The 26,997-nt window shown below is 32.4% G+C and overlaps 2 protein-coding genes across 8 annotated transcripts; both read left to right on the top strand.

Moving 5' to 3' along the window:
* Window positions 1-13,786: 13,786 nt before the first annotated feature.
* Window positions 13,787-17,798, top strand: LOC136229129 (zinc finger protein NUTCRACKER). The gene is made up of 3 exons (XM_066017709.1): window positions 13,787-14,290; window positions 14,441-14,837; window positions 16,884-17,798. Exons 1-3 carry the CDS (start codon window positions 14,182-14,184, stop codon window positions 17,707-17,709), a joined length of 1,332 nt encoding a protein of 443 aa, XP_065873781.1. The 5' UTR covers window positions 13,787-14,181; the 3' UTR covers window positions 17,710-17,798.
* Window positions 17,799-19,605: 1,807 nt separating this feature from the next.
* Window positions 19,606-24,066, top strand: LOC136229130 (uncharacterized). Of its 7 annotated transcripts, none has more exons than XR_010688984.1 (4): window positions 19,606-20,407; window positions 22,517-22,614; window positions 22,775-22,873; window positions 23,613-24,066. XR_010688984.1 is itself a non-coding variant. In XM_066017711.1 (2 exons), the coding sequence occupies exon 1, from the start codon at window positions 19,716-19,718 to the stop codon at window positions 20,391-20,393; it is 678 nt and encodes a 225-aa protein (XP_065873783.1). In that variant the 5' UTR covers window positions 19,606-19,715; the 3' UTR covers window positions 20,394-20,407; window positions 23,613-24,066. The 7 variants fall into 7 exon arrangements, 1 of the variants encoding a protein (XP_065873783.1); XR_010688981.1 differs by having other exon boundaries at window positions 22,959-24,066; XR_010688983.1 differs by having other exon boundaries at window positions 22,517-22,660.
* Window positions 24,067-26,997: the final 2,931 nt, after the last annotated feature.

Raw genomic sequence — 26,997 nt, 5'->3', positions numbered from 1 at the left:
CAATTTTCTAGTAATGCTCTACCCAATTCTAAAGGTTTTCTCTAGGTTCCTAAAACTAGGTAGTTAAGATCTCTGATCATTTTTCTTTTGAGCATTAAAGTGATAAAGTGTTGAGCGAATTCATTTTCCATTTGGTTGAAATTTCAAATAGATCAGATAAGCAATTGCTCATACCAATAGAATGCTACCTCATCTAATGTGGTAGGGAAAAATGGCACATAATGACTTATCTCGAGATCCATATCTCATAGAGCTCCTTTGTGCCTTACTCCTGCCTTGCGGAGACTCATAATCATCATGATATCTCCAGGCTTTGTGTTTATATGGTGGAGACTTCGGTATGCCTGAATGTTTTTATGACATGTGAAAGTTTGGAGAGGATTTAGACTATATTCCAAGCCTTATTTAGTACGATAAGGATCTAGATCTCGTTGTTCCCTTCCACAGAAGTCATGGGAGGAGTAGTCTTCCTCGTAGGAATCCTTCCACTTAGTCTCACTTTAGTTAGAATGACAAAGAATGCTTACTTTGGTGCCTAGAAGGGGCTCATTGTTTCTCTCTTGTTCTTCTTATTGCGCCTTCCAGCTTGGAATATGGCGACATGTCCCTTTTATAAGGACAGTTGCAAACATTATGATTTTTGGTAGAGCATGTGATATAATCCTATCATTTTCTAGTTCGATGACCTGTTACGCATCATCCAACTTCTCTTGCAATTATGTCATTACAGTTGTGTTCATGTTAGTAGCCTCTTTTATAGTGCCAACATTGTAAAGGAGTTATTTGGTTATATTGTTCATAAATTCCATGGTTGAAAGATCAAGCGAACCCATGCATTCATCAATACATCTATCAAACGCAAGAGTGATTTGAAGGAGCCCCATTGCATTGCCCTTAACATCTAAAGGTGTTCTAGGCTCTTGGATTTGTCGCGAGGACGATGGATTCATTGTATCTCAAGATGAGGCATAGATGCGTATTTGTTTGATCCACACTCACCACCGCACCAAATTGTATACGACTGAATATGCATGATAGTATTTCAACTATGGTTGGTATCCTTTTTACACCCGAGGTAATATAGAAAACATATTAAAGCAGTGTCAGTGACCGACAAACCCACTTTGATGCTTAATTTAGTAAAGATTAGGAAGGTGAGTACTAAGCAATTGAGTATGAATTGAGATAGATATGTGTATGCAGGGCCGGTCCTCAGGCCTGTTTTGTGGGGCGCCTGCCCAGGGCCCAAGAATTTAAAGGGCCCAAAAAAAATATTTTTCACATAGTATATATATAAATAAAATGAAAGTAGCAGGGGTTTATTAGAAATTTGTCATTCTTTTTTTAGGTTTCTTTCTTCTACCGTCTGCGTAAGTACCGTCTGCGCTTTCTCTCTTTTTCTTCATCTTTTTTTTTTCCAACTTCGAGTTGTTTTTCTTAGGCTCTACTCTTCGTTTTTCTTCCTCCTTCTCTGCTTGTTTGTGTTCTTTTATCTTAGTGCTATGATTTTGTTTTTTTTTTTCAATTGGTAAGAAATCTCTTAACCTAACTTTTTTTTAATGTCAAATAATAGAATTACTCTATTTGAGTTTTTATGCTCTTATGCTGTTGTGATTTGAGTCTATTTTTATTGGTACCTGGTAAAAAATCTCTTAACATACATCAATTATTAATTTGGGGTTTTTTTTATCAATTACTAATTTGATAGAAATCAGGTGAGCAATTGTTTATTTGGGTCCTATATTATGTTAGGTTCATAGCAATTTTATATTTTTAATAGGATTATGGTATGAATGATCTTCGTATTTGCTACATTATCTATTCATTAAATATGAAGATCATATGGTATTAACAGGTTTATAAAAAATTTATATTTTTAATAGGAATCATAATTTATATTTAGTGCCTAGCAGGTTACCATTATCACATCATCCTAAGTTTTTCATATTTCCTCAAATATTTCAATTCAATTCAAATCCTTATATATTATAAGCTTTACTCTTCATTTAGTTACTCACTTTTTATTTACAATTACATGTTATATTCTAATTGGAGATTGATTAAAATGCGCATAATCTAAATGAAGATTGATTAAAGTGAGCATAATCGAGGTGTTATAACTCCTTTTATATTTTGATTGATTAAGTGATTATTAACTTTTATTCGTATTTCTTGTTGTTATTGCTTATAAATTATAATATGCCTCCTAAAATACATTTGTCTGGAAGTGGAAAAAGAAATAAAAGAAAGCGATTAGATGCTATAGTAAAATCGCGGCAATGAGCTATTGATAAATTCATAATTAAAAAGAAAGATTATCATGAAAGTCAAAGTGGGGAAGGTGCAACTAATATGGATCATTTGATTATTTGCATATTTTATTTTGTGGGCAATTAGAGATGATTTTGAAGGGTTGGAAAAAAGTTAGAAAATGAAGAATCTCATTATAGAGAGAGATCTTTAGTGATTTAGAACAATTTTGATTTTGTTTAGCACATTTTGAAATTGTATTCTTAACTGTTTTGTTCTTTTTCATTGCCTATTAATAAAATCAGAGTTAGGTGTAGGGGAGTTCATTAGGGGGGTACCAACCTAGTTGGGATATCCGACAACCTCTATTTCATCTAAGTTCTAACCTTCAACTTTTAAGAAAAAAAAATTTAAAATTTATGTATGAAGGGGCCCAAATTTATTATCTCGCCCCGAGCTTACAAAAGGTCAGGATCGGCCCTGTGTGTATGTACATTGATTGTGTGACGTCATGATGTATTTATCAAGTGTCAAGAGTAATTTTGGTGGTCAGTTTGTAATGGATGTCGTAGTTGTTCTTATGGGAAGGTGTCAACCTCTGAATGGTGGACTTCCGCTATAATTGAGGTAGTTGGTAATATCTCTAAACTGTATTTCCTGCGTGTATTGGGATCCTTATTCTAGTGTTGACTTAGAATAACTCGCATTAGTCCACATGTCTTGATTATTACACATTCTAGCGTGGATTGATGCGAAGGCTCTTCTTACACCATGCATCTTTATGCCTTTCAAATGATGACATGTATACACATCTTTATATTCACATGATATATGAGATATTAATTACACTTAGGTCCTGTTTGGTTCAGTTGTTCTTGTTTATTGTTTGTTGTTGCTGATAATCAGTAGATATATGTTGTTTTTTCTACTAGAAATATCTATTTCGATACTTGATCAAACACTTTTTATCTAGTGTTTAAAATTAAAAGATAAAAAGCAGTTCTAAAAAAATATGAAATCACTTAGTGATTAATTATATTTTTGGTTACAAGTTTAGAGTTCATTAAATTCTAACATTTAATCTCATCAAAATTATTGAAATAAAAAAGAAAAGTCATTTTTTCAAAAAAAAAATGTTTTTTTTATAAGTTGAAATATATTAAAGATTAAAAAAAGATTACAACCAAAACAAATATATATAGAATGTTCCAAATTTGACTGAATGCACCATCAAAGTTATTAGAAGAAGTGGAGCAAGGACGAATATTAATGGCTTAGTCAAAAATATATACCTACACCGGAAAAAAAAACACACACACACGCAAGAATCCATTATTTGAGCACTAGAGTTTCTATATTAAGCATCCGATTTTTCATATCATTTAAAGAGTTTTCAATTCACATTTGGATATGTGTATTATGATCCCGTTTAATAATTAAAATTGTAATGATTCGGTCTGGAGTGGGTGGCGCCGGAGTAGAAGGCCTGAGCAAGGAGCGACTCTAAGGGATAGCGATGAGGGCAGGAATGAACTGAACCCCACATTGGAAATGGAGAGGAAGTGATTGAGGCTTATTAGTAAGATGTGAATCCAATACATGCAGACGCGTTTTAAAGCCGTGAGGCCAAAAGTGTTGGATTTGGGCCAGAGCGGACAATATCTACATGGTATTGGAACTACAAAAATAGTGAAACCTCTTATAATATGTGTAGATCCACGTTAGACATGACAAAATATGTATGGAAGGTCTTCCATTGACATGAAGAACCGGGTGCTTCTACTAATTTTTCTGTAAATTGATTCTAAGAAAAAAAAAAAGATTTTATATTTTGCTGTGATTGAATAATAGAATTTGAGATTAATATTTTAAATTCAGAAAAGTAATTGAATTTTTTTTATCCAACTATTGCAAAACACATTATATTTTATAAAAAAAAATTTAAAAAATTCACGTTTAACCATATGTTTGTGATTTATTACTAATTAGTAATAAAATAACGCACATGTAAAGTGTAAATAATAAGATTCATTACCGAGAGTATAATTTGATTAATAATTTCTCCAATTGACCCAATTTGTCAATGTTAGGAGTAAAATTGTTTTGGGCTGTCAATGTTAAATATAAAATTGCACCATTATATACGTTAGAAGTAAAATTGCTTCTAAATGTAAACGTTAGATGTTTTTGCATCGTATCCTATATAATTAGGGTAAATTACATATGTGGTGTACAACATTTGTCATTTTTTCACACTTGTGTACAACCTACGATTTTGCACACAAAACTGTATAACTTTTTAGTGACCTCCCACTAAAATGTACACCTGGTAATTATGATCGGTCAATGCGCCACGTCAGCAATTTGACCTTCTTAAAAAATCAAAATTGCTGACGTGACACGTTGACTTCAGGTTGATCAGTCAATTTTTTACTTTTATGGAGGTCTAATTGCTGATGTGATATATTAACTTCACATTGACCGGTTATAATTACCGGCTGTACACTTTAATGAGAAGTTATTAAAAAATGGTACAGTTTCGTATGTAAAATTGAAGATTATACACCAAATTATAAAATAGGGCAAATATTATACACCATGTATATAATTTAACCTCTATATAATATATATATATATATATATATATATATATATATATATATATATATATGGTGTGAAGGTTGGAATCCAAATTGCTTAGATAGCTTCACTTTGACATTAGGAGACGAAATTTTGCTCCCTTTTATTTGGTTAGACAAGTTGTCCTCCATCTTTCATATCAACCGACCTATGTATATTCAAAGGATACGATATAATCTTGTCCATCTACTTTTTCCCCTCATCAATTATATATGTACAAAAATATTTATAATAAATAAAACAACAATAATTCCGAAGTTAATTCCGAAGTTATGTTGGTTGGAAAAATTGCAACTAGATTGATTTGAAAGCATATTTACTGGTTGCAATTATCAATTTTACAGTCAATTATATATTAATTAAGTAAAAAATAAAAAATTTAAATTACAAGTATACCTTTAATCTTCACCGTTCATCTTAATTGTTTGTTTGATCAATTGTCATCTATCCTTACGTTTTCCCCTAAACTCTATGGCGGAACGCTAGAACGCTCAAACTCACGCTTTCCACTAAAATCAAAACTCATTTCCCCCTTCCACACTCAAAGTGTTATTCTTTCCATTTGCTTAATTGTCTAGGTTCCTTTAATTTCAACTGCTCGAACATGTAAATCTGCGACAAGGGTTTGGTGTACGCTGTAAATTGCTAAAGCAGGATAGAAAACCATTCAAAGGTTATGAGAGAAAGTAAGTGCCTTCGATTCCACTACCAATTTATGTGTTAAATGTGGTTTATCATATTCCAGAAAAACCTATAACATGAAGTGTGGTATTTTAGTGTTATAGGTTTTTTTAGCATTCTAGGTTTAGTAGTACAGTCTACAAATCCCGATGTTTCGGAGTTTGGGGACATCATTGGATAGATACGATCTTTATTGTCAGTAAACAATGGCTTCTCAGTGCGTTTTATTCGAACGCTAGCAAACTCTTAGCTCATATATTTGCAAGAGCGGCCTCCCAACATGGTAATCCGTCTATTTTTGACGTTACACTACTTATAAATCTCAAAGTAAATTTTTATGGAATTAAATTTGTTTAACTTTTTTTTTTTTTTTGGGGTAAGACTGAAAATGCTGCTTTATACAATACATTTGTGATCCACCAACCATTATATATATATATTCAAAGAATATTCATATAATTATTTTTATGTCTTAAAAAGTTTAGTTGGATTAGATTTAATGAGCCATTTGCTGTTATGACATGTGTATCATAAATAAGAAAGGAAAGCTAAAATAAAGATAAACATGGTTTGTAAAAAGGCATATATTCTCTAACTTTTGATATAGCCAGACCATGTGGATTTCTGTATATTTATTGGATTCCTATAGATCTTAAATCTCCTCTCCCCTTTTGGGATACTTTGATAACATATAATTAAAAAAATATATGTAAATCATATACTAAAATTTTGCTATTCCAAATATATCTATATATATAGTCATTTTTGTGATAATAATTAAGGATATATCTTTTTTCACGTAGAAAATCAATTGCTTCTAAATTTACAAATTTGAATCTTATTGTACCGTTCTTTGGTTCAGTCGTTATTATTTACTGTTTATTGATCTATAATCGATATTATTTTTCTTTTAAAATAATTGTTGGTAGTTGTTTTTCAATCTTATACCAAACACTTCTATTTTATTATTAGAGTAAAAAAACAAAAAGTAGCTAGAAAAAAGAAAAATTTAACGGACACTCAATTTTAATTAAAACCATTTGATATCTATTTGATATCAGACAAATATAACACTGTCACATGGCGTCGTAGAAGTCCGAACCAACTCTCAGCGATAGGAAGATCAAGAAATAAGGTAATACGACTGCGTAACATGGAGCTTGATTCAGGAGTCTCACTAGATCCAATCAATGATCCAGTCGTTACCATAATCACGTTCGATCCCGAAAATCACAGGCTTGAGGGATATTAGACTTCGATATCTGGGTACACTCATGTGGCTCTCCCCGCTTCACAATCCATAATCGTCTTCTATAATTTAACATCAGTATAAATAGAGTAAGTTCAGCTCAACGTAAACAAATTAGTTCATTTTACTAAACTTACATTACAAGTTTAGTTTATTGATTGTGATTATCCTCCAATCTTTAGACATCAAAGTGGGTTCGTTGTACAACGGCCTTCACTTTGACATTGCTTCTGTGCAGATTGCAGATTGACATGTAAACTCTTAGGATTCAACCACATCACTATTATGTGTACACTTAAAATCTGAAATTATTGTTAATTAATTACTATTATTTAGTGAAACTAAACAAATAGAGAATGAATAGGAATTTAAAACTTCCATATAATAATAGTCACATGACAAGTGACTAGGTTATCAAAATTAGTCCATCTCTTGAAATTTTCTTTGAATTTCACAAACAATTATAATCAATCAATCTCTTCATTTTCAAAGAAAGAAAAAGACAAGCAAAGAAACAAAAATACCCTTGGTGACAACATTTTGCTTTTCCCTAAACCCTTCTACATATAGCTAGACAAATTACATTCCAATCCTCATACTTAATCACTTAATTAAACAAATTCATTTTCCAAATATTAATTTATTTTTTTATAAACCCCAATTGAAAAAAGATGAAAACTTTGGATATGGGTTTTGTTTAAAGAAATAAGAATCATAGACATTGAAAGTTGAAGCCTTTGGGAGAGTGTTGGAGAAGGAGAGAATATTCTTAAGTAATATGAGTTCAACAACTAAATTCCAAAAATTATATACTAAACTAATTTAAAAAAATAAAACATGATTAGATTATGATTAAGATTAAAGAGTTACCAGTAAAAGTCAGCCCACAAGGAGACGACTGCTCATACTTCCAAAAATTCACTGCCTTTGTCAGCTCCTTGTCTTTTAACCTCTTCCCTATACTTTTTTATTTAATTATATTCCTAATTTAACTATATAGTATTCTTTATTTAATTAGGGAAATTAAGTTCATGTTATGTATATAGTTATACTATCAGATTTGCTAGCTAGGTAGCCGAAATATATTCCACTATACAGCTATATTATTATCTTAATATTTGAAAGCATCTATTTTCTGAATATTATATTCTTAATTAACAAAATGATCCTTTAATTGTTTGCTTTACCTAGATAATTAAGGTAGTAATAATTATATAATTTCAAATTTTATCAGAGATGAAAAATAACCCTAACTTAAAAAAAGTTTTCATTTTACCAAAGAAAAGGAAACATAAAAGGTCCAAAAGTAATATTTTAATTGTATATAAAAGTTAATTATAAGTAAATGAATCGTGGTTTTACCAATTTGCAGATGAGTACTTGTGATAAAAATTTTTGCAAATGCAATTATGTGATTTGTAAATTTTTTTTATTACTTTGATAAATTTGACCTATAACGATCTCAAAATGAAAATTTTCAAGAATTAAAGTTGTTATGTATCATATTTACTATAAAATCATATTTTTAATTTTTCAAACTCATCATTTTTGGAGTTTTCTCTCTCTAAGCATTAACTTTCTCCCTCATTAAAAAAAACACCTAATTAAAATGACTTTAAATCTAAAAAGTCAGAAAAATTAAAATTGTTTAAAATATCATTTAACTCTTGAAAATTTTCATTTTGAGGTCGTTATCGGCCAAATTTTGACAACGTGAATCCAAATGCAAAATTTTGCAAACAGCAGGATTTTGTTTGCGAAAAATATACCACAGATGCCTATCTGCTAACCCTACATATAATTAACAGAATAATAACAATATTAATTAAAAATAATTGAAATTAACCAATAATTATACAGTAATTAATACGGTTTTGGAGTCAAAATTTGAAGGTTTGAACAAGGGGTGTACCTTTACTGTCATTATTAATTAATTAAAGATGATTATTCCCTATTTTATGAAGTTATTTTCGTCGTTTCTTTTAGATTTTAGCTTCTTTGACAGATGGACACATGCATGGATGTACGTGCATGGCAGATCTGTAAAAATATTTATAACCAAGAAAATTATTATTTTTCTTATAAAAAAAATTATTATTTTTTAAACAGAAAACTTATTTATGATTATATATATAATATATATTAGACTCAGAAACTAATGTAAATTTAAATGGATTTTTTTCTCAAAACAATGTTTTTTAGAAATATTCCTTAAAAAAATCTAATTAAAAGAAATCAGATATAGAAAGTGTTTGTTTCAGCATTTCAGAGCAGCGTTTGACGTTTCATTTTAAACCGCAAGAAATATGGTGTTTGGCTAGGTTTATACAACACCAACTTTTAGCTTTTTCCATAAAGACATTAGCATTTTGAAGTTTTTCACGAAAATCTCATTTTTGAAGTGTTTCGTGAAATTATGATTTTTTTAATTTAATTATTTAATTATTTTTTATTAATTTGTGTATTATAATTTTTATAATTTGTTTATTAATTAATTTAAAAAAGGTTCATATTAGATTTTATATATTAACAACATCAATTAATCATAATTTTATCAAAACATTAATAATTAATCAACTAATAAGAAACAATTATGTAGAAACGATAATATTGGTTGTACGTTTTTTTTAACACTATAATGGAAAAAATTTATAACTAAACATTATATTTGGATATAATTTGAATTAGAATAAATTACTTATTTAGAGGAAAAATCAAAATGAATCACCAAATATTTGTAGGGTATGAAAGTGGTGTGGAAAAGACTTAATTTGAAGAGATATGAAAATTTGACCATAAGGGTTGAAGAAAACAGGATGAAATGATGAGAAAAGATAACTTTTTGTGGAAAATGAGGTTAAAAGAAAAGAAGTACTGAGTTGAGTTGAGTGGAAGAAGTCACACTCAACTCAACTCAGTCAGAGACATGTTCACTTCTCTTTTTTTTGACAAAAACAACATAATAATCCATCTTCTTGCTTTTTTCATATCATCACCACTCACTTTCTCCCATTATTTCTACTTTCCTTTTTCTTTTCTTTTCTATTTTTCATATAAATATATAATTTCTTTTTTTTTATAGTTTATTTGATTTCTCAGTTCGGGGCTCGTTAGAGACTCATCAGACACCTTTTAGGTAGATCCTACCCTAATCAAAGTTTTCTATGTACGTTAGGACTGACACTCGAAATCTAAACAACTTGAACTTGAGATCCTTAACCACTCAATCTAACCTTAATCGGTAATATATAGCTTTTCTTCAATTAATATTTAATTCCTTGTAAGACCTAATTAGTGCTCAAATGTTCTTGTAAAAAAATACTCAAGAAATTAAGTAATTATATATATATATATATGAAAGATTATTTATTTATTTATTTATTTATTTTATGTTTGTATAGAGGGCGAGCCTTGGCGCAACGGTAAAACGTTGTTGCCGTGTGACCAGAGGTCACGGGTTCGAGTCTTAGGAGCGGCCTCTTGCCAATGCGACCGGGCCGCCCTTTTTTATAGTGGGGAAATTTTTCTTGCATCTATTATATTATAGGGCATGGAAAATTAGAAGTAGACCAAACTTGAAATTTCAAACTTTGGAGGCAACTACTAGTTGGACATGTTGAGTTAGGTGTTGCCTAATTACTTTACTAGATGCCTAAGGTTTGAAGCATAAACTAGCTATTTTTAGGTATTCTATTTATTTAAATTTAATCTCGAGTTCAAATTTTAATGTATACAACCTGAATTTATGAAAAAGATATTAAATTTGATTTTTTGTTAAATATATCTACGAGGAGGAATAAAGAGCTTAACTATTGTTTCATAATGATATTTGTAGTTTAGATGAAAAATATCTCAATTAGAAAAGAGACCGTGTAAAAGTTGTAGAATCAATTTCAAACTGATTAATTGAATTCACGTAAAAAAAAAAGGAGGGCATCACTAGATAAAAGTCTTACTATGTAGATAGTATGATAATATATCTGAAATATTCACACATTCATACATTAACATAGGTTAATTGAGAAACTAAGTCGAATCAAACTGTTAGTCTAAGACACAATCCTAATCCAATATGTACTGCTAATTCCAAACTGATGAAATTTCCAAAATCCAGATGGACTATTAGTCGAGACTGTATTCTCCATTACCCCTCAAGTTGTACAATGCGTATAGAAAACGACCATTGGCCTAAAGAAAGAGACATAACTAAATCACGAAGGCAGACGGCTAGTCCACACTGATCTTATGACAATTCCTAATCCAATACGGACTATATCTCCATAGATAGCGCTTCTCAATTTTATTTTCTAATATTATATGCAAGGTTGTAAAAAACTCTAGGCGTTAGTCGGACGGACAGTGCCCTTAAGAATTAATCGGAATTATATTTTTGTATTTTTTATTTGTTAACTAACAAATTGTTACATATATAAATTCAATTAAAATATATATTATACTATCTATAAAGGGAAAATTACAAAACTAGGTCAAATGGGAGGCTCATTTACATATTTAACCCATTTACTCAACCTACTACATATCTAGACTAATTTTGTGTGACTTTTCCATAATACCCCTAATATTCCCACTTTCCACAATGCGAACGGACGCTCCCCCTCATCTCCTTGGTTACGCAAAAAGTTGGCTCATCCATTAATGATTTCAAGACTTTTGATCTTCCTATCTTCCTTTAAATTGCACGAAATCTGCACCATTTCGCCAAATTACAATGAATTTCTCTTTTTTCTCTCTTCATCTCTTGATTATGCAACTTTCTAATCCTAGAAAACGAAGCCATGGTTCTTCATCTTCCTGTTCCTGCTCGTTACTTGGTTTCTTTCTTCTTGTTACCATTAAAGAAATGGTTATTCTACATTATTTCCTTCGTTTTTCCTAGTTTATTATATTGTTATTTTAAGGGTGAAAGACGCGAAAAATGTAAGTATCTGTTGTTTTTTCTGCGTTTTTTCATGAATACACTTCGCGTAGTCGATGATTTCGTGAAGATTTGCGAAGAGAAAGAGCCTGAAACGTGTGGATCTACTTCGCGAATCGATTAGTTCGCGAAGTTTGCGAGTAGAAAAGTTCATGATTTGACTCGCAGACTTCGTGAAAGCATCGATATGCGACGTAGATCGTCACGTTTCAGACCTCGCATACCTCGCAAAAACATCGATTAGCGAAGTAAAATCACCTCGTTCCCTGCACATTTACATTCGCATGCTTCGCTAATCCTCATTTCGCGAAGCCAAAATCGTCTTTTTCCCTGCCTAACACGATTAATTTTTTCTGAAGGTGGTTGATTATAACATCTCTTTCTAGAAGGCGGCATCTTCAGATACAGGGGAGATAACTTTCCTTCCCGTACAGGGAGAAATTTCCCTCAAGATTGACACATTCACTCCTAAAATGGTTGGTTAGGAGAGATTGTGCCAATAATCCGGTACCAATTTTGAAGCGGATGAGTAATCTTGGTGTGCACCATGGGACACATCCATCCCAAAAGGTTTGGACTTCCATTTCTCATCCCAAAAGGTCTGAACTTCTCTACAGGAAGTCCAGACCTTTTGGGATGAGAAATGGAAGTCCAGACCTTTTGGGATGGATGTGTCTCATGGTGCACACCAAGATTACTCATCTACTTCAAAATTGGTACCGGATTATTGGCACAATCTCTCATAACCAACCATTTTAGGAGAAAATGTGCTTTGTTAGGAGTTTATTGTGGCAATCTTGTTGTAAATTTTGATGTTGTTGTGATTTTAATGTTGTTATTGTGGCAATCTTATTATAAATTTTGATAATGTTATGATTTTAATGTTAGAATTCGTTGTTGTTTGTCATTTTTTGTTATATACCACTTCGCGAATTAGCTTCAAAACACATCCAAGCTTCGCATATGCGAATTAAATTCATCAAGTAAATCAAACTTTAGCTTCGCAGGCTTCGCATATGCTAATGAAATTTATCAAGTAAACCAAATATTAGCTTCGCAGGCTTCACATATGCTAATTAAATTCATCAAGTAAACCCAAACATTAGCTTCGCGGGCTTTGCATAATATGGAATCTGCGAAGTCAGACGGGAGGGGACGAGACGCACGTAAATATTGAGGGTATTATGGGAAAGTCACACAAAATCAGCCTAGATATGTAGTAGGTTGAGTAAATGGGTTAAATATGTAAATGAGCCTCCCATTTGACCCATTTTTGTAATTAACCCATCTAAAAACAATAATATAAAATTATTTAATAAGAAAAACATGTATATTTGTAATATATATCTTTCAAAATATGCAAACATCAACATTTCAATAACAATATCATTAAAACAACTCAAACGTGAATTATATTAAAGAAAAAAAAAATTCATAATAAAAAAAATGTTTCCGTTCATCGTTGCTTAGGCGGAGCCTAGCCGTCATCTATACGGCCTAGACGGATCCATGCGGCTAAAAACCGCCTAGGGGTTAAGAAAATGTCCAGAGGGACTAATCAGAGAAAATTGAGACGGGTTCTCAATTTCGAACGTTTAGGTAGGATCTAGGCAATCCAGGCGGCCTTGTTTTTCTAACGTAATCAAATTTACTAGTGAAATTAAGCAAACTAAATAACATTTGTAGTGACTAATATATAATTAACTAAATTATTTCTTGCATGGTTAGTCTCTCTCATAATTATAGCTAAGCTAGCTACTAGAAAAAAGAAAACCAAATAAAAACAAGTCAATTATACTTTTTAATCAAGACTTAATGGAAATATCTACATTTATACATAGGATAACCCATCTACAACTAGCTCTTAGCCTTTGTTTTACAAACACATTTTTATGAATACTTTATAGAAATATAATTAACATTTTAATTAATGTTTGTCCTCCCATACATAATATTTAAATAACAAGTATAGGTGATTATAAAATTAAGAAAACAAAAAGCAAACAAATTATGGGATAATCATTCCAAATAGAAAAGGCATAGAGCTTAGCTTTTTTGCACAACCTCATCATATGTGTCATCATGCACCTTTCATCCATCCTTCTTCATCTCCAACATCTCAACTTTAACTTTTTCACCATCTCCCCAAAATTATCATTATTCTATTCTAATTTCTCACCTAGTCATAAAGTTTTATTTTAAATGACTGCACCAATATATAGAGATAGAGAGAGAAACTTGCATATATCTTATGTTGCTCTTAGCTAGGGTTCTCATCTCATCATACCCATATACTAAGAAAGCATCTTTTCAATTGGGTTTTCTCTTAATTACATACCCAATTAGTTTTTCTTATCTGGGTTCATCTTATTTTAGCTAATAAGATTGATCAAATCATAAAAATCAAATCTTTATCTTTTCTAATATGGATGAACTAGCTATTTCAAGTACTAATGGTTTTGTTGATCAAAACCCACTTTGTGGATCTAATCCTGTTGCTATTAAGAAGAAGAGAAATCTCCCCGGAACCCCAGGCAAGTTTCTTTTTCATCTGTGTTGCACGGAAACTCCTCTTCAGTAGCGTTTTTCGTTTCTGTTTCTGTTTCTGTGCAACATAGCTTTATGTTGGGGAATCAAAGACTAGTATATTCAAAGTTAAGTATTTTTTTGATTGGTATATGCAGATCCTGAAGCAGAAGTGATAGCTTTATCACCAAAAACTCTAATGGCAACAAACAGATTTTTATGTGAAATATGTGGGAAAGGATTTCAAAGAGATCAAAATTTGCAACTTCATAGAAGAGGGCATAATCTTCCATGGAAGTTGAAGCAGAGAAGTAGTAAAGAAGTGAGAAAACGCGTATATGTTTGCCCCGAAAAGACGTGTGTACATCATCATCCATCGAGAGCTCTCGGAGATTTAACTGGCATAAAGAAGCACTTTTGCAGAAAGCATGGTGAGAAAAAATGGAAGTGTGAGAAATGTTCAAAGAGATATGCTGTTCAATCTGATTGGAAAGCTCACTCCAAAACTTGTGGCACTAGAGAGTATAAATGTGATTGTGGCACTTTGTTTTCAAGGTACCTATACTTGCATTTTACATTTCTTTCTTCTAATCTATGTCATAAATCAATTTTAAAATTTCTAAAATGTTCCGGACCAAATTGGTCTTAGATCGTTCAGATGTTTATGTCAAGGAACTGATTGAACTAAAAATTTGAGCAGATAGTTAAGGCTCAATCATATATCTTATATTAATCTCTAATAGTTTACATATATGGGCTGGTCTCGGACTACTGTAGAATTTTATAATAAGCTCACTATCTAATCGTAAGTCGAGACTGATAGTCGGGATATTTAAGCTTTTGAGTTAAGTGGGTTATCAAGTAAAAAATGAATTCATTTACTTCTCAAAGGCTTTGTATGTCAATATTTAAAGTTTTGAGTTAAATGATGGTTTTTTTTAGAAAAAAAAAATTCAAACATGAAATAAAATTCAACCTATTTATGAACAAACACTGTATGATGTGATGTCTGAATTTTGAAATTTTTTACAGTACTCCAGTAGTAATAGTCCCGACCAATGAAAATCATTTTAAATTCCACTATATAGCCATGATTAGTGGAAAAAAAACTATATATGCATGTGTCGTGAATTCATTGGTCGAAAGTATTATTCTAGGAGTACCTTAAAATTTTCCGTGAATAATAATATATAATAAATAATTTAACAAAATACTTTGTACTTATTGTGAGAGATACTGGACAAAACTATTTTTTAATCTCATTCATTAAACTAAGTTTTTAGGTCTATTGTTTTGATATTACTCTTTTAATTAAGGGAACAAGAGTTTAAATTATGATCATTCTATTTGTTAATGAAATTTCTATATGAGTCTATTTTGTACACATTTTAACTCTAAAAAACATTCGTATGTGTTGTTATTATTATTATTATTATTATTATTATTATTATTATTATTATTCATATACTTTTAAGTTTTAGTTAAAATGATTTATAATATTCAAATGTTTTGCTAGATAAAATAGGTATATATAGCATTGTCACTTGTTTTTATTTATTATTTTATTCATTTACATATTTATTTATTTATGTGCACAATATAGTCAATAGAAAAAATGTTATTAAGTAGGCATGATAGTGATTTTTGTGGCTATGACATGTTTGTCTGTGCACTTTCTTTTCTCTGATTTGGAGAAAGAAAGAAAAGAAAAGAAAAAGGCATGTAGTTATGGGTATACAAAGACAAACATTTTCCACAATATATTTCCTTTTTCTCATTACATGTTTTCTTTATTTACCAACTGAAAAGTTTTGCAGTAAATAGTTTTTTTACATATGGTACCAGAGCATGTTAGATGGGTAAATTACAACTGTGGTAACAAAAAATTTATTCATTTTCATAGTGTATGACTACTGAATTTCAAAATGCAACATAAAAGTCTCAACTTTATGGTAACTAAACTTCAATTAACGCCTCATATGACAGTTGATGACCTAAAAATAGAAAATTTCAAGAATTGATGATATTCTAACCAACTTTGATTAGGAGATAAAAAATGAATATTTAAAGAGAGAAAGCTTATCCAGTGATTTTGGAAAATAAAAAAGATGTGGTTCCATGATAAATGTGGTTGTAAACAACTTTAATTGCAATAAGTTTCTATTTTGAGACCGTCAACAGTCATTTTGAGGCCTTTGTTCAATGACCATAGTGTTGGAAAGTATAAAGTTGATAGATTTTTATGTTATTTTTAGAAGTTGACTGATCATACCGGGAAAATGAATGGAGTTCTGTAGCTATGAGTGTAAAATTACCCGTTATTTATTGTATACTATTGTTGGTAGCATGTGAACTTCTACTTAAAGTAATACATCTTACCAATTGAAACACGGATGCATAGATAATTAGTGTGAAGAATTAAAAGCATAGTAATACATCTTATTAATTGAAATAGGGATGCATTAATGATTAGTGTTAAGAAATAAAAACGTGCAACTGACATTAATTCATTGATCGGGCATATTACTTTGAAATTACATTAGAATTTCTCCTATAACTATTAGCAGTTGTTTGTCAATTCTAACCAAACGATGTTTACAGGAGAGACAGCTTCATCACTCACAGAGCATTTTGTGATGCATTAGCAGAAGAAACAGCAAGAGTAAATGCAGTAACAAACATAAATGGATTAACCCCAAATTTCAACTATCATCATTTAATCGGAGGAGCTCCACTAAACCCTAACTTATCACAACATTTCTCCTCAATCTTCAAACCTATCACAACCACCCCCACCAATGACCTCCACACAAGCAAAGGACTCTCTTTATGGATGAACCAAACCCTAACCCAAACCCCAAATTACCAAATTTTCAATGACCCTCCTCCACAACCCTCTGATTACCCCCCTCATGACTTCAATTGGGCAATCCCTGATTCTTCCAATTCTCAAGATGATCATCTGATTACATCAGACAATCATGTAAAGGAAGCAGAAGTTCTTCAACAACTGGTGAGTGTCCCTTCTTTATTTAGCACACAACAACAATCCCACCACCACCACCACTGCCCCAATTCAGCAAGCATGTCAGCCACAGCTTTACTGCAAAAAGCTGCACAAATTGGTGCAACTTCATCTGACCCATCTTTTCTAGCAAGTTTTGGCTTAAAATGCAGCAGCAGTAGCCCCCAATTAGTTCAAGATCAAGGGAATAATAATTACAAATTCTGTGGATTATATGGATCAGATCATGATTTAGAGATTAATCAATTTCAAATGTATCCACCAATCAAACGCCAAAAACTGCAAAACAGTGAGCAAGATAGTTCAGTAGCACCAGGAGGAGGGCAAACTAGAGACTTTCTTGGTGTTGGAATGCAGCAGCAAGCAATTTGTAATCCATCTACAATCAATGGGTGGATTTGATAATTTAGGGGTTTTGAATTTGATAATTTAGGGATTTTGATTTTGATTTTACAGTAGAAAGTAATAAAAAAGTGGCAATTTGTAGAGAAAAGAAAGAGATAGAGAGATCCATGAAATGCAATGCATATTCCTGTGGAAATCAGAAAGCTGATACCTTTAAAAAATTAAAAATGGTGGCTTTTGTTTTTTGATAAAAGAGGGGAAACTATGGTAGTGGGGGCAAAGGCAAAGTATGAGGAACTTTTGAACTCCATTATTGCATTTTTATATTTCTTTTTCTTTCTCTAATGGTAGTTGTTGTTGTCTTGTCCAAATTGGACTCCATGGATACTATAGTTATAAATTAATTAGTATATTCAGTAGCAAAAAGCATATTATTATTCTACTCAATAATATATACTTCAAAGGAAAAATAATATAATCTTTTAAAAGAAAAAAAAGAAAAAATAATATAATATACAACTCATGTAACAAAATATTTCCAACATGTACCAAAAAGATTTGAATCACTCCATGAGAGCGGTTAGGGTAGAAGGTTTGAGCAGTTAGCGAACTAAAGGATGATAATAAGAAGTGTGAATTAATTGAATCTCATATTAGAAATGGAAAGAAAGTGACTAAAGTATATATATTTTTAATATTCTAAAGAATATCTCATAGAAACATATTTTACACGTGGATCAATGTCTTTCTTTGGATCTAGAAGATTCACAGGAGTCGTCTGATACGAAAAAAAGGAATATTTTCTCAAGACACGAACGGTACCTTTGAACCACGTGGAAGGATCTCCACCTTCCGTACGGTTAAAAAGGAACAACCGTTGGATCAAGATAAATGGTTTCGCAAGAAAAAGGTGTGCAACCTGACACTTCAGAGGTCCGAACACCTCAAATCTAATGAAACGAGAACATTTGACAGCATGCTTGCTATATGGCAGGATGCACCACGTGACAGCGTCATAGTTTGAACTAGGTAGAACCAACTGAAGACCTACAAGTGTTATTTGTATCCGACCACAACACCTAGCAGATGGGCTCTAATGGCATCTAGCAGGTGAGTCACTAAGAGTTGTAGCTTTGTATGGTAGTTGGGCTTGTTTCTATTGGGCAAGGAAATATGAGAAGTTCTTGCAAAGAATGGTGGACGGTGAGAATCGATGGTTTTAGGTGAAGTTATTTATATATGTCCTACCGAAACCTGAAAAATTGTTTGCATCAGTTTCAACAAAAGTACCAAGAAAATTCCTAACACTTATAGCCACCCTCTCAAACATAAACCCATGAAGAGGTAAAAAACTTGAATGAAGAATTCTATTGTGTTTACGGTTGAGAATTAGCAGGTGTTATTCATACATCCACGAGCCTCTGCGAATCACCTTTTCCCTCTCCAAATGATGAAAAGAATCAAATCTAAACAAGTTCGGACTCAAGTCTTCGTTATACAGTAAAATCTTTATATAGGAATACTAACCTCTATTTTGTTATAAAAAAACTCGATCCCAACTTCGTAATAACCTCTATTACCAAACTCTATTTAGTAATAACCTTTCAATTATTATACAAATAGTCCAGTCTCAAATGTATTCCTATATAGAGGTTTTACTGTACAGCCCTTTTAGTGGCCTCCATAAGTTTGCAAAGGTATTCTTCTTAATAGGGACTTTGAAACTTCATTGGGTAAGTAGTTGTCCAATAATACTCCAAGATACGGGCCGAGGTTGTTCAACAACTTCTACTGTGATAGAAAAATTGCTCCTAACTATAAACATTATGGACATTTCTGCACTTTAGCCAAATGTGAGAGGATATATATAATTATAAAAGGCAAATAATAATTTGTAAAATCCGAAATTCAAAATAATAAATTTTTATAACTATGGGCCAAATTAGAGGGCCAAAGCCCAGGAAAAGTAACTGGGCCTAACCCCAAATTTGTGGCTGCGTTTCTCTTACCGACCAACGCACGCGGCAGAGAAACAGAGAGGGGGAAGCAAAGCACGACGGAAAATGAAATTCACAGACTCACCGGTGATAGAGCTCCCGATACGAGATAAGCTTCTCTCCATCCAGCAGGACAATGGCTCCATGCACGTCGGCACCTCCGTCTGGCCTTGCTCTCTGGTCCTCGCCAAATTCGTCGAGCGCTGGTCCACCGCCGCCGCCTCATCTACTCCAAACCCCTACTCGGAACTCTTTGACTTCCGATCCAAGTCGCGCCGTGCAATCGAGCTCGGCACCGGATGTGGAGTAGCCGCCATGGCTTTTTATCTGCTTGGCCTGACCGAAATTGTCCTCACTGACATCGCGCCGGTCATGCCTGCTCTGAAGCACAATTTGAAGCGGAATAAGCAAGTCCTAGGAAAGATGCTGAAAACATCGATTCTCTATTGGAACAATGAGGACCAAATTAAGGCGCAAAAGCCGCCGTTTGATTTTGTGATTGCGGCGGACGTGGTTTATATTGAAGAATCTGTCTCGCAGCTCGTAGGGGCTATGGAAGCGTTGATGGCAGACGACGGTGTTGTTTTGTTAGGGTATCAAGTGAGGTCACCGGAAGCGGATAAGAAATTTTGGGAAATTTGTAGAGAGGTTTTTCTGATTGAGAAGGTTCCACATGAGGATTTGCATCCAGATTACGCTTACGAAGAGGCTGATGTTTATATATTTCGGAAGAAGAAGACATAGCTGCATACATGTTGGTAATTCTTCAGCTTGTTATGAATTTACACTTCTCCTTGTTGACTCATGATAGTATAAGATGTTTGTATTTTGTAATAGTCTATTAAGGTATGCCATGGTAGCTCAAATGACACAGCATATTACACAAAAACGATGTAAAGTTTTGTTCTAGAATTGGGTTTTAATTATAATTTATGCTTGGGGATAACTATAGTGTGATAATTGTTGTTCTATGATGTCTTTACTTGTTGGTGTTTAATTTTGGTCTACTGTGAAAATTCAGTTATAAATGTTGGGTATTTATAGTGGTTATAAAATTTGGGAGCTGATTTCAAGGTTTAAATATGTGGATTGCACTATGGATTATAAGGAAGCTTCATAGAAGTGTTTGGTCCATCCCTGTAATATCATGTGTTAGAACTTAGAAGGTACACTACAGACCACATGGATTACAACCTTCTCCATAGGAAAACTAAGAAGGAATGAGTTATTGGATGATTATTGACACTAAATCAATAGAGATGTGCATAATTTTGCAAATTTTGCCATTTATTGAAGCAATGACTTGTAATGCAGCAGGGGAAGGCATTCGACTAATAATGCTTATAATTGTGGGCCAAACTACATTTGTATATTGGTTTCCCTCATTTGCTATTGTTCCCTGCATATATTTGAAGTATCTTGTATAGTAGAGTTAGTTTAGCAGTAATGCAATAATGTCAACTAATCTTTCCAAATTCTCTTGTCATCTTAATTGCCTAGCTTTCATTAGGGTTCCCACCAAGATTCTCTATGATATTTTGCTGATCATTAAAGTAAAGGAATAGTTAACAGTAAGAAGAGACGATGTGATCTGTTTTCCTCCCAAAAGTTGGCTTCTAATTCAAACCTTAAGATGTTTGATAGCACCTTTTTGACATATCAACCTTATATTTTTGGATCACACAGAGTGGGAAGATGAGCATATTTTATGCTTATTCTATATGTTTCCTGTTTGGCTTAATACATTTTGCCCCCCTCTACTCCATAGTTATTAAAGGCGCGCGCCCGAGCGACCCGAGGCACACAAAAAAAAAAAACAATCATAAATTCATAATACTAGTCACAAATAATCACAAATAGTTAAATACCAACAATAAAACCATAAAATGCATGAGGTAAGCTCTAGTTAACTACTAAGGCATAATCATAGACTCATAATTCCGACTTAAAATTTAAAACTAAAGAAAATACTAATAGTCTTGACTTTAGAAAACAACTAATCTTTAACTTCCTAGTCTTCCTTCCAAATCTTCATCAGAACCATAATCATCATCAACCCTGATAGATGGAAGCACCGTTGATGGAGGGAGGAGAGCAAAGTGTCTGTTGCGATATGTGGAGTAAAAATGGTCATCTTTGTCTGTCTCTGCTTTTCTTTTATTTTCTGAACTTAAAAAACCCTAAAATACCCTAACCCTAAAATACCCTCAAAACCCTAAAATACCCTCAACCCTAAAATACCCTAAATTACCCTAAGGTAGCCGAGGCGCGCCTTTAATAACTATGGTCCAAAACTTCAACTGCCCCCTGAACTTTCAAAGGTTCCAAATGATCTCATGTTCTTGTCCAATTGCATTCAATAACTCTCTATTTCTCAATAGAAATTGTTGAATGCAGAAAATAGGGGACACGCTCCGCCACGTGTCAAAAAGAAAATGCCAAATAAACAAATAATCAGGAACTCTTGAAAGTTCATGGGGCAGTTGAAGTTTTGGGTTATTGAATGTAACTGCACAAGAATAGGAGGTTATTGAATGTAACTGGACAAGAAGAGGGGTTATTGAATGTAACTGGACAAAAATAGGAGGTTATTGAATGCAATTAGACAAGAATAGGAGGTCATTTGAAACTTCTAAAAGTTCAGGGTGACAGTTAAATTTTTTGGAGTACATGGGGCAATATATGTATTAAGCCTTTCTGTTTCCTTTTAAAAAAAATGTTAGCAACATGATTTATCTTTTGTAGATAATTCATGATAAAAGTCATAGCAGTTAAAACATCATTGAGCAAGGTATCAATCTCAAGAATGAGAGTGTATGTACTGGAAACTTCTGATTTGACTGATTCCAATTGAATTCCGGTTACAGGAACTGGTGATAATAAAAGGATATGCCTTAAAATTGATAAAGGCAGCTGATTTCATGTTCAAGTTGCAAAACCAACTTGTTAATAAGTTTGGAGCGAGGTGAGAAGTGTCTGCATCACCTTTCAAGTTGACTGAAACTTAGAATGTATGTATACGCATTTTTTAAGCAAGAAACTTGTAACTGGGACCCATTTTTGACTTTGGTACAGCCAACCAGTATGGATTATCATACTAACTAGTCTAATTTTTTGACACCTAGATGATGAGGACCACCAAAATGGGTTGATGTCAAGTGCATGCATATTCTAAAATCTAGAAGGATCAATGTAATGGCAATACATCCTGACAAATTATACAGGTAACCTTTCAAACTAGGGTTTTAAAATGGATTGTCGTGTCATAATCGTATTATGTGATCTATTTATTTAAACGGGTTGTGTCAGGTGGGTGGGTGTCTGTAAGTTGTGACAGCGCTAATTCAAACTAGAAGTGCAAATTTGTGATGCAGATCACACAGTAAAGACTAGGAGCTTAGCTTCAGAATGCCGTGTTTGAACAGTTACTAGAATCCTAATTGCAATAGGGACAGTTTTTTTTTCTTTTCTTAATCTTTTTGCATGCGGAAATATGAACTGTGAATGGAACTCTTGAAAAACTTACTTTTATTCATAAAACATAACATATAACTTGCAAATTTCTACATTTTACAGTGACTATATGTGTCCTGATCACAATTTACCGATTGAATCAGTAGTCTTTGATTGTTTTCATACTTCTCTAGCATGTTGACAGGCCAACTTAGACAAGCGTAAAGTTCCTCATCTGGAACCTTACTGGTATAAGGCCACTTGTAAGGCATATTTCCAGGTGAGTATGAATTGGAAGCATCATCATCAGATACTGAGCCTGATAGAAGAGTAGTAGTTGATGCGAGTCCTAGCATCTCTCGAACCTTCTTTAGCTCGTATTTTAGCGAACAAACTTCTTTCTCGAGCCTAATTTTTTCAGCTAATACATTACCTAGCTCTTGTTGAATGTTGTTAAAGTCCTGCTCTTTAGCTTCAGTTTTGTGTCTGACCCTTCTGTTCTGATACCAGATTGCTACTTGTCTTGGTGAAACTCCCAGTTGTCGGGCAAGCTCGAACTTGAACTCTGGTTTTAGCTTCTGATTGGCACAGAAACTTGCTTCCAAGATCCTAAGTTGGTCTCTGCCAAGCCTTTTCTTTAGTTTCTGTGATTGGTTGAAATCTGGATTCATGTTTTGAAATTCTGTAGCTGAAACTCTTGTATTGTAGATAAAGAAAGTAGAGAATTGAGTAGGTTCTTATAGAGAAGTGAGGTGGGTTTTTGGGTTTGCTTGTTTTGATCTCTTGGTTAAGTGGTCCTACAAGTGCAAGTACATGTCAAAATTTGGTGGTATAGTCAAAATTGTGAGGCTCTTCTTCATTATTCACTGATTGTTGACCTCATTATGTCTTTGTTAATGGACAAATTCTACAATGGTTCCGGACCATATTGGTCTCGGACCGTTGAGATGATGAGTTGTCAATATCTCTGTTGATGTGTCATTATTTGAACTGTTTCAAATTAGTTTGGACCGGTATGAGTGTAGAATGTCTCCATAACAAGTGATTATTTCAACTGTATCAGATTAGTTTGGACTCGTACGAGTGTTGAGCGTCTATAAAACCTAGTACTGACATTATTCCCTTGTCCAATTATCTTTGTAACAACGCATGTATTATTAGATTTGGTCTAAGTTTCAATTTTTTGAGTTTCACGGTTTTAGGATGTGTCTATAAATATTGAAAAGAGAAAAATATAAAAATAAAGCATATGGTTTAACCGATTTGCAAATACAATTCCGTAGTTTAAAAATTAACAAAGGGGTACCTTGAAGTTAAAAAATACTAATAGTGTTAAAAAAAAAAATTTGTGACAACTTTAGTCAAATGGTTATAGAAGCATTTATTTCTTTTTAAAAATCAAATCAATTGCACATTCTCCTTAACCAATAATATACACCTTTCTCTCTCTTCAATGCTCTCTCCCTTGATACCATACCCGCCAGAACTTAGATGGCTTCAACTCCCTTCCTCAAAATTGAACACATCTGAAGCTATTTTATTCCTTTCATTTCGTCCGCGAAGGTAAAAAATGTTGATTTTAGCCATTGGATGTGTTAAGATTAGGAATTCTGACGGGAAAGATTAGAACAGAATTAGAGAAACAGGGGAAGAAAAGAAAGAGATAAAAAAGAAAAGAAAAAAAAGAATATAGAACAATTAACTTGATATTTGTTCATTGATAGTTTGTGATAATGATTCCACGACTTTATATTGCGGTTGTCCTAAGCTGGGGTCAGCAAAAGGTACAAATACTATTATAGATTCTATAACTTTCATAACAAACTAGCTACAGTTTAAATAGGCTAACAATATGATCCTAAATGCAAAACAACGACTAATAGAAAATAACATTTAGGAAATTAACAATTAAAGCATTAGACTACTAACAGAATAACTAGAATAATTGTAATCCTGAATTGGCAAATAACCAATTAGTTCTTCCTACACTGGTACGTGATAACACTCTCCCTTTAGCGCATTTTTGTCCCCAAAAATGTAATGAGGCAGTAAACTGAGCTTGCCAACACTGACTAATTCTTCAAAGTAGTGTCTGCCACATTTAACACCGATATTATATGAACTACCACACGAATTGTGTACTTCACCCGACCTTGGAAACCGTCAAATGTTGAGCTTTCGACATCCCTAAGCTTATCTTCAGTGCTTAGTTAAATGAATATATTTGTAATGCACATACTTAGTTAACTCTGTTTCGACCAATATGTTTGTAATGCACTTTTTCTTGGCCAGTTATTGACAATAGTATGTGTTAATGGGCATAATCAATCCCATTACCAATAGTCCAACCAATTTGATTTTGCGATACTTTGTAACATGATTTCTTCAAAACTGTTACATATAATATTTTCATAACGTTGCGTATGGGAGCTCGTCACATATAAAGCATTAATAATAACGTTTTTTTTTTCACTACTGCATGTAATTTTTTCATTACAAAATGAAATTTGTGTTTTAAACTATTAGCAAATTGAAGAACTTTTTCTAACACCGTTAGAAATTATGATGTAATTTTTAATTTTTTCATTAAAAATATCTTTATTGATAGAGGAATAAAAGAGAGTGGAGCAAGAAGTAGATAGGAGGGATAATGAAAGAAATTGAAAGAAAACAAGAGATATTTAAAAAGAAAAAATTGGATCAAAATGTCAATTGCCACGTCATAATTCTAACAATGTTATTCTCGATTTGCTAGCAATGTAAAACATATTTAAAAAAAAAACATATTTTTCATCTGGCAATGAAAAAAATAATAGACATATATTTTGAAATAATTGTAACCATGTATTTTTTTATTATTATTTTAATTTGTGCTTTTAAATTTTGCAAAATAAAAATAAAATAAAGGATTAAAAAGTATTTATATATGTAAACTTATAACATTTTTATCGTTCATTTTTTCTTCTTCTCTATTTGATATTATATTTTTCATTTATTTATATATTCGGGTTTTACAATTTTGAACTAGAAGTACCGATCTAGTTGGAGGCTCTTGTTTCTGTATCGATCCTATTTCTATAAAAAAAAACATCTATTTTTCTTATATTTGGATTTATTACATATTTAAATTTGTAATTTTTATAGCTTGACATATCAACTTGTCTATGCAATTTATAATTTTTATAGCTTGACATATTTACTTGTCTTTTTTTTTTTTTTGTAATAATCATAAAACTTCTATTATGAAACGACAAACATAACATCATCCTGAATATAAGAAAAAACATAAATAGGAAATTTTTTTATCAGAATTTCCAAATTATATAGAAAGTGTGCCCAAGCAACTAAATTATGTGGGATAACATTCGCTTAGCGCCTCTCATGCATGCCATGAACTCAATTGATCGGAAAGAACGCGTAATCTCCAATATATCTCTAAGAATTACATCTAACCAGTTTGACAAAAATATGATCCCCTTTAAGTAAATAATGGCTGAAACTGGATCAGATACAACCAAAATCAATTGATATCCACAATCGCGAACCACACGTAATGCAAATAGAATCGCTAATAATTCTACGTACAATGCAGATATTGTAGTTCCAATTAGTCCTCCACCATATATTGAAACAAGACCGTTGCGATCCCGAACCACCATTTCAAAAGAACCATGAGACGTTCTAACAGAAAATGAGGCATCATAATTAAGTTTGAAAAAACTTAATTTCGGAGGTTTCCATCGATCACTTGATGAAATTAGATTGAACTCGTCAATTTTAAGATTAAGATTTTCATTTGGTGATTTGGTAAACTTTAAATAAAACTCGTATCGGAGATTTGATCAAAGGTGAAGTGTGCAAGCCAGTAAATGGAGTGTTATATGTCCAAAATTGA

Source organism: Euphorbia lathyris, chromosome 5, assembly GCF_963576675.1.
Source record: "Euphorbia lathyris chromosome 5, ddEupLath1.1, whole genome shotgun sequence".
Classification (NCBI taxonomy): Eukaryota; Viridiplantae; Streptophyta; class Magnoliopsida; order Malpighiales; family Euphorbiaceae; genus Euphorbia; species Euphorbia lathyris.
The sequence above is the reverse complement of the archived record's forward strand: the minus strand, read 5'-3'. Positions and strand labels throughout refer to the sequence as shown.

Excerpts from the sequence above, each read along its gene's own strand:
- LOC136229129 (XM_066017709.1), top strand. The coding sequence starts at position 14,182 with ATGGATGAACTAGCTATTTCAAGTACTAATGGTTTTGTTGATCAAAAC. Across the intron at positions 14,291-14,440 it reads AAATCTCCCCGGAACCCCAG|ATCCTGAAGCAGAAGTGATA; the intron begins GCAAGTTTCTTT and ends TGGTATATGCAG. Across the intron at positions 14,838-16,883 it reads TGTGGCACTTTGTTTTCAAG|GAGAGACAGCTTCATCACTC; the intron begins GTACCTATACTT and ends CGATGTTTACAG.
- LOC136229130 (XM_066017711.1), top strand. The coding sequence starts at position 19,716 with ATGAAATTCACAGACTCACCGGTGATAGAGCTCCCGATACGAGATAAG.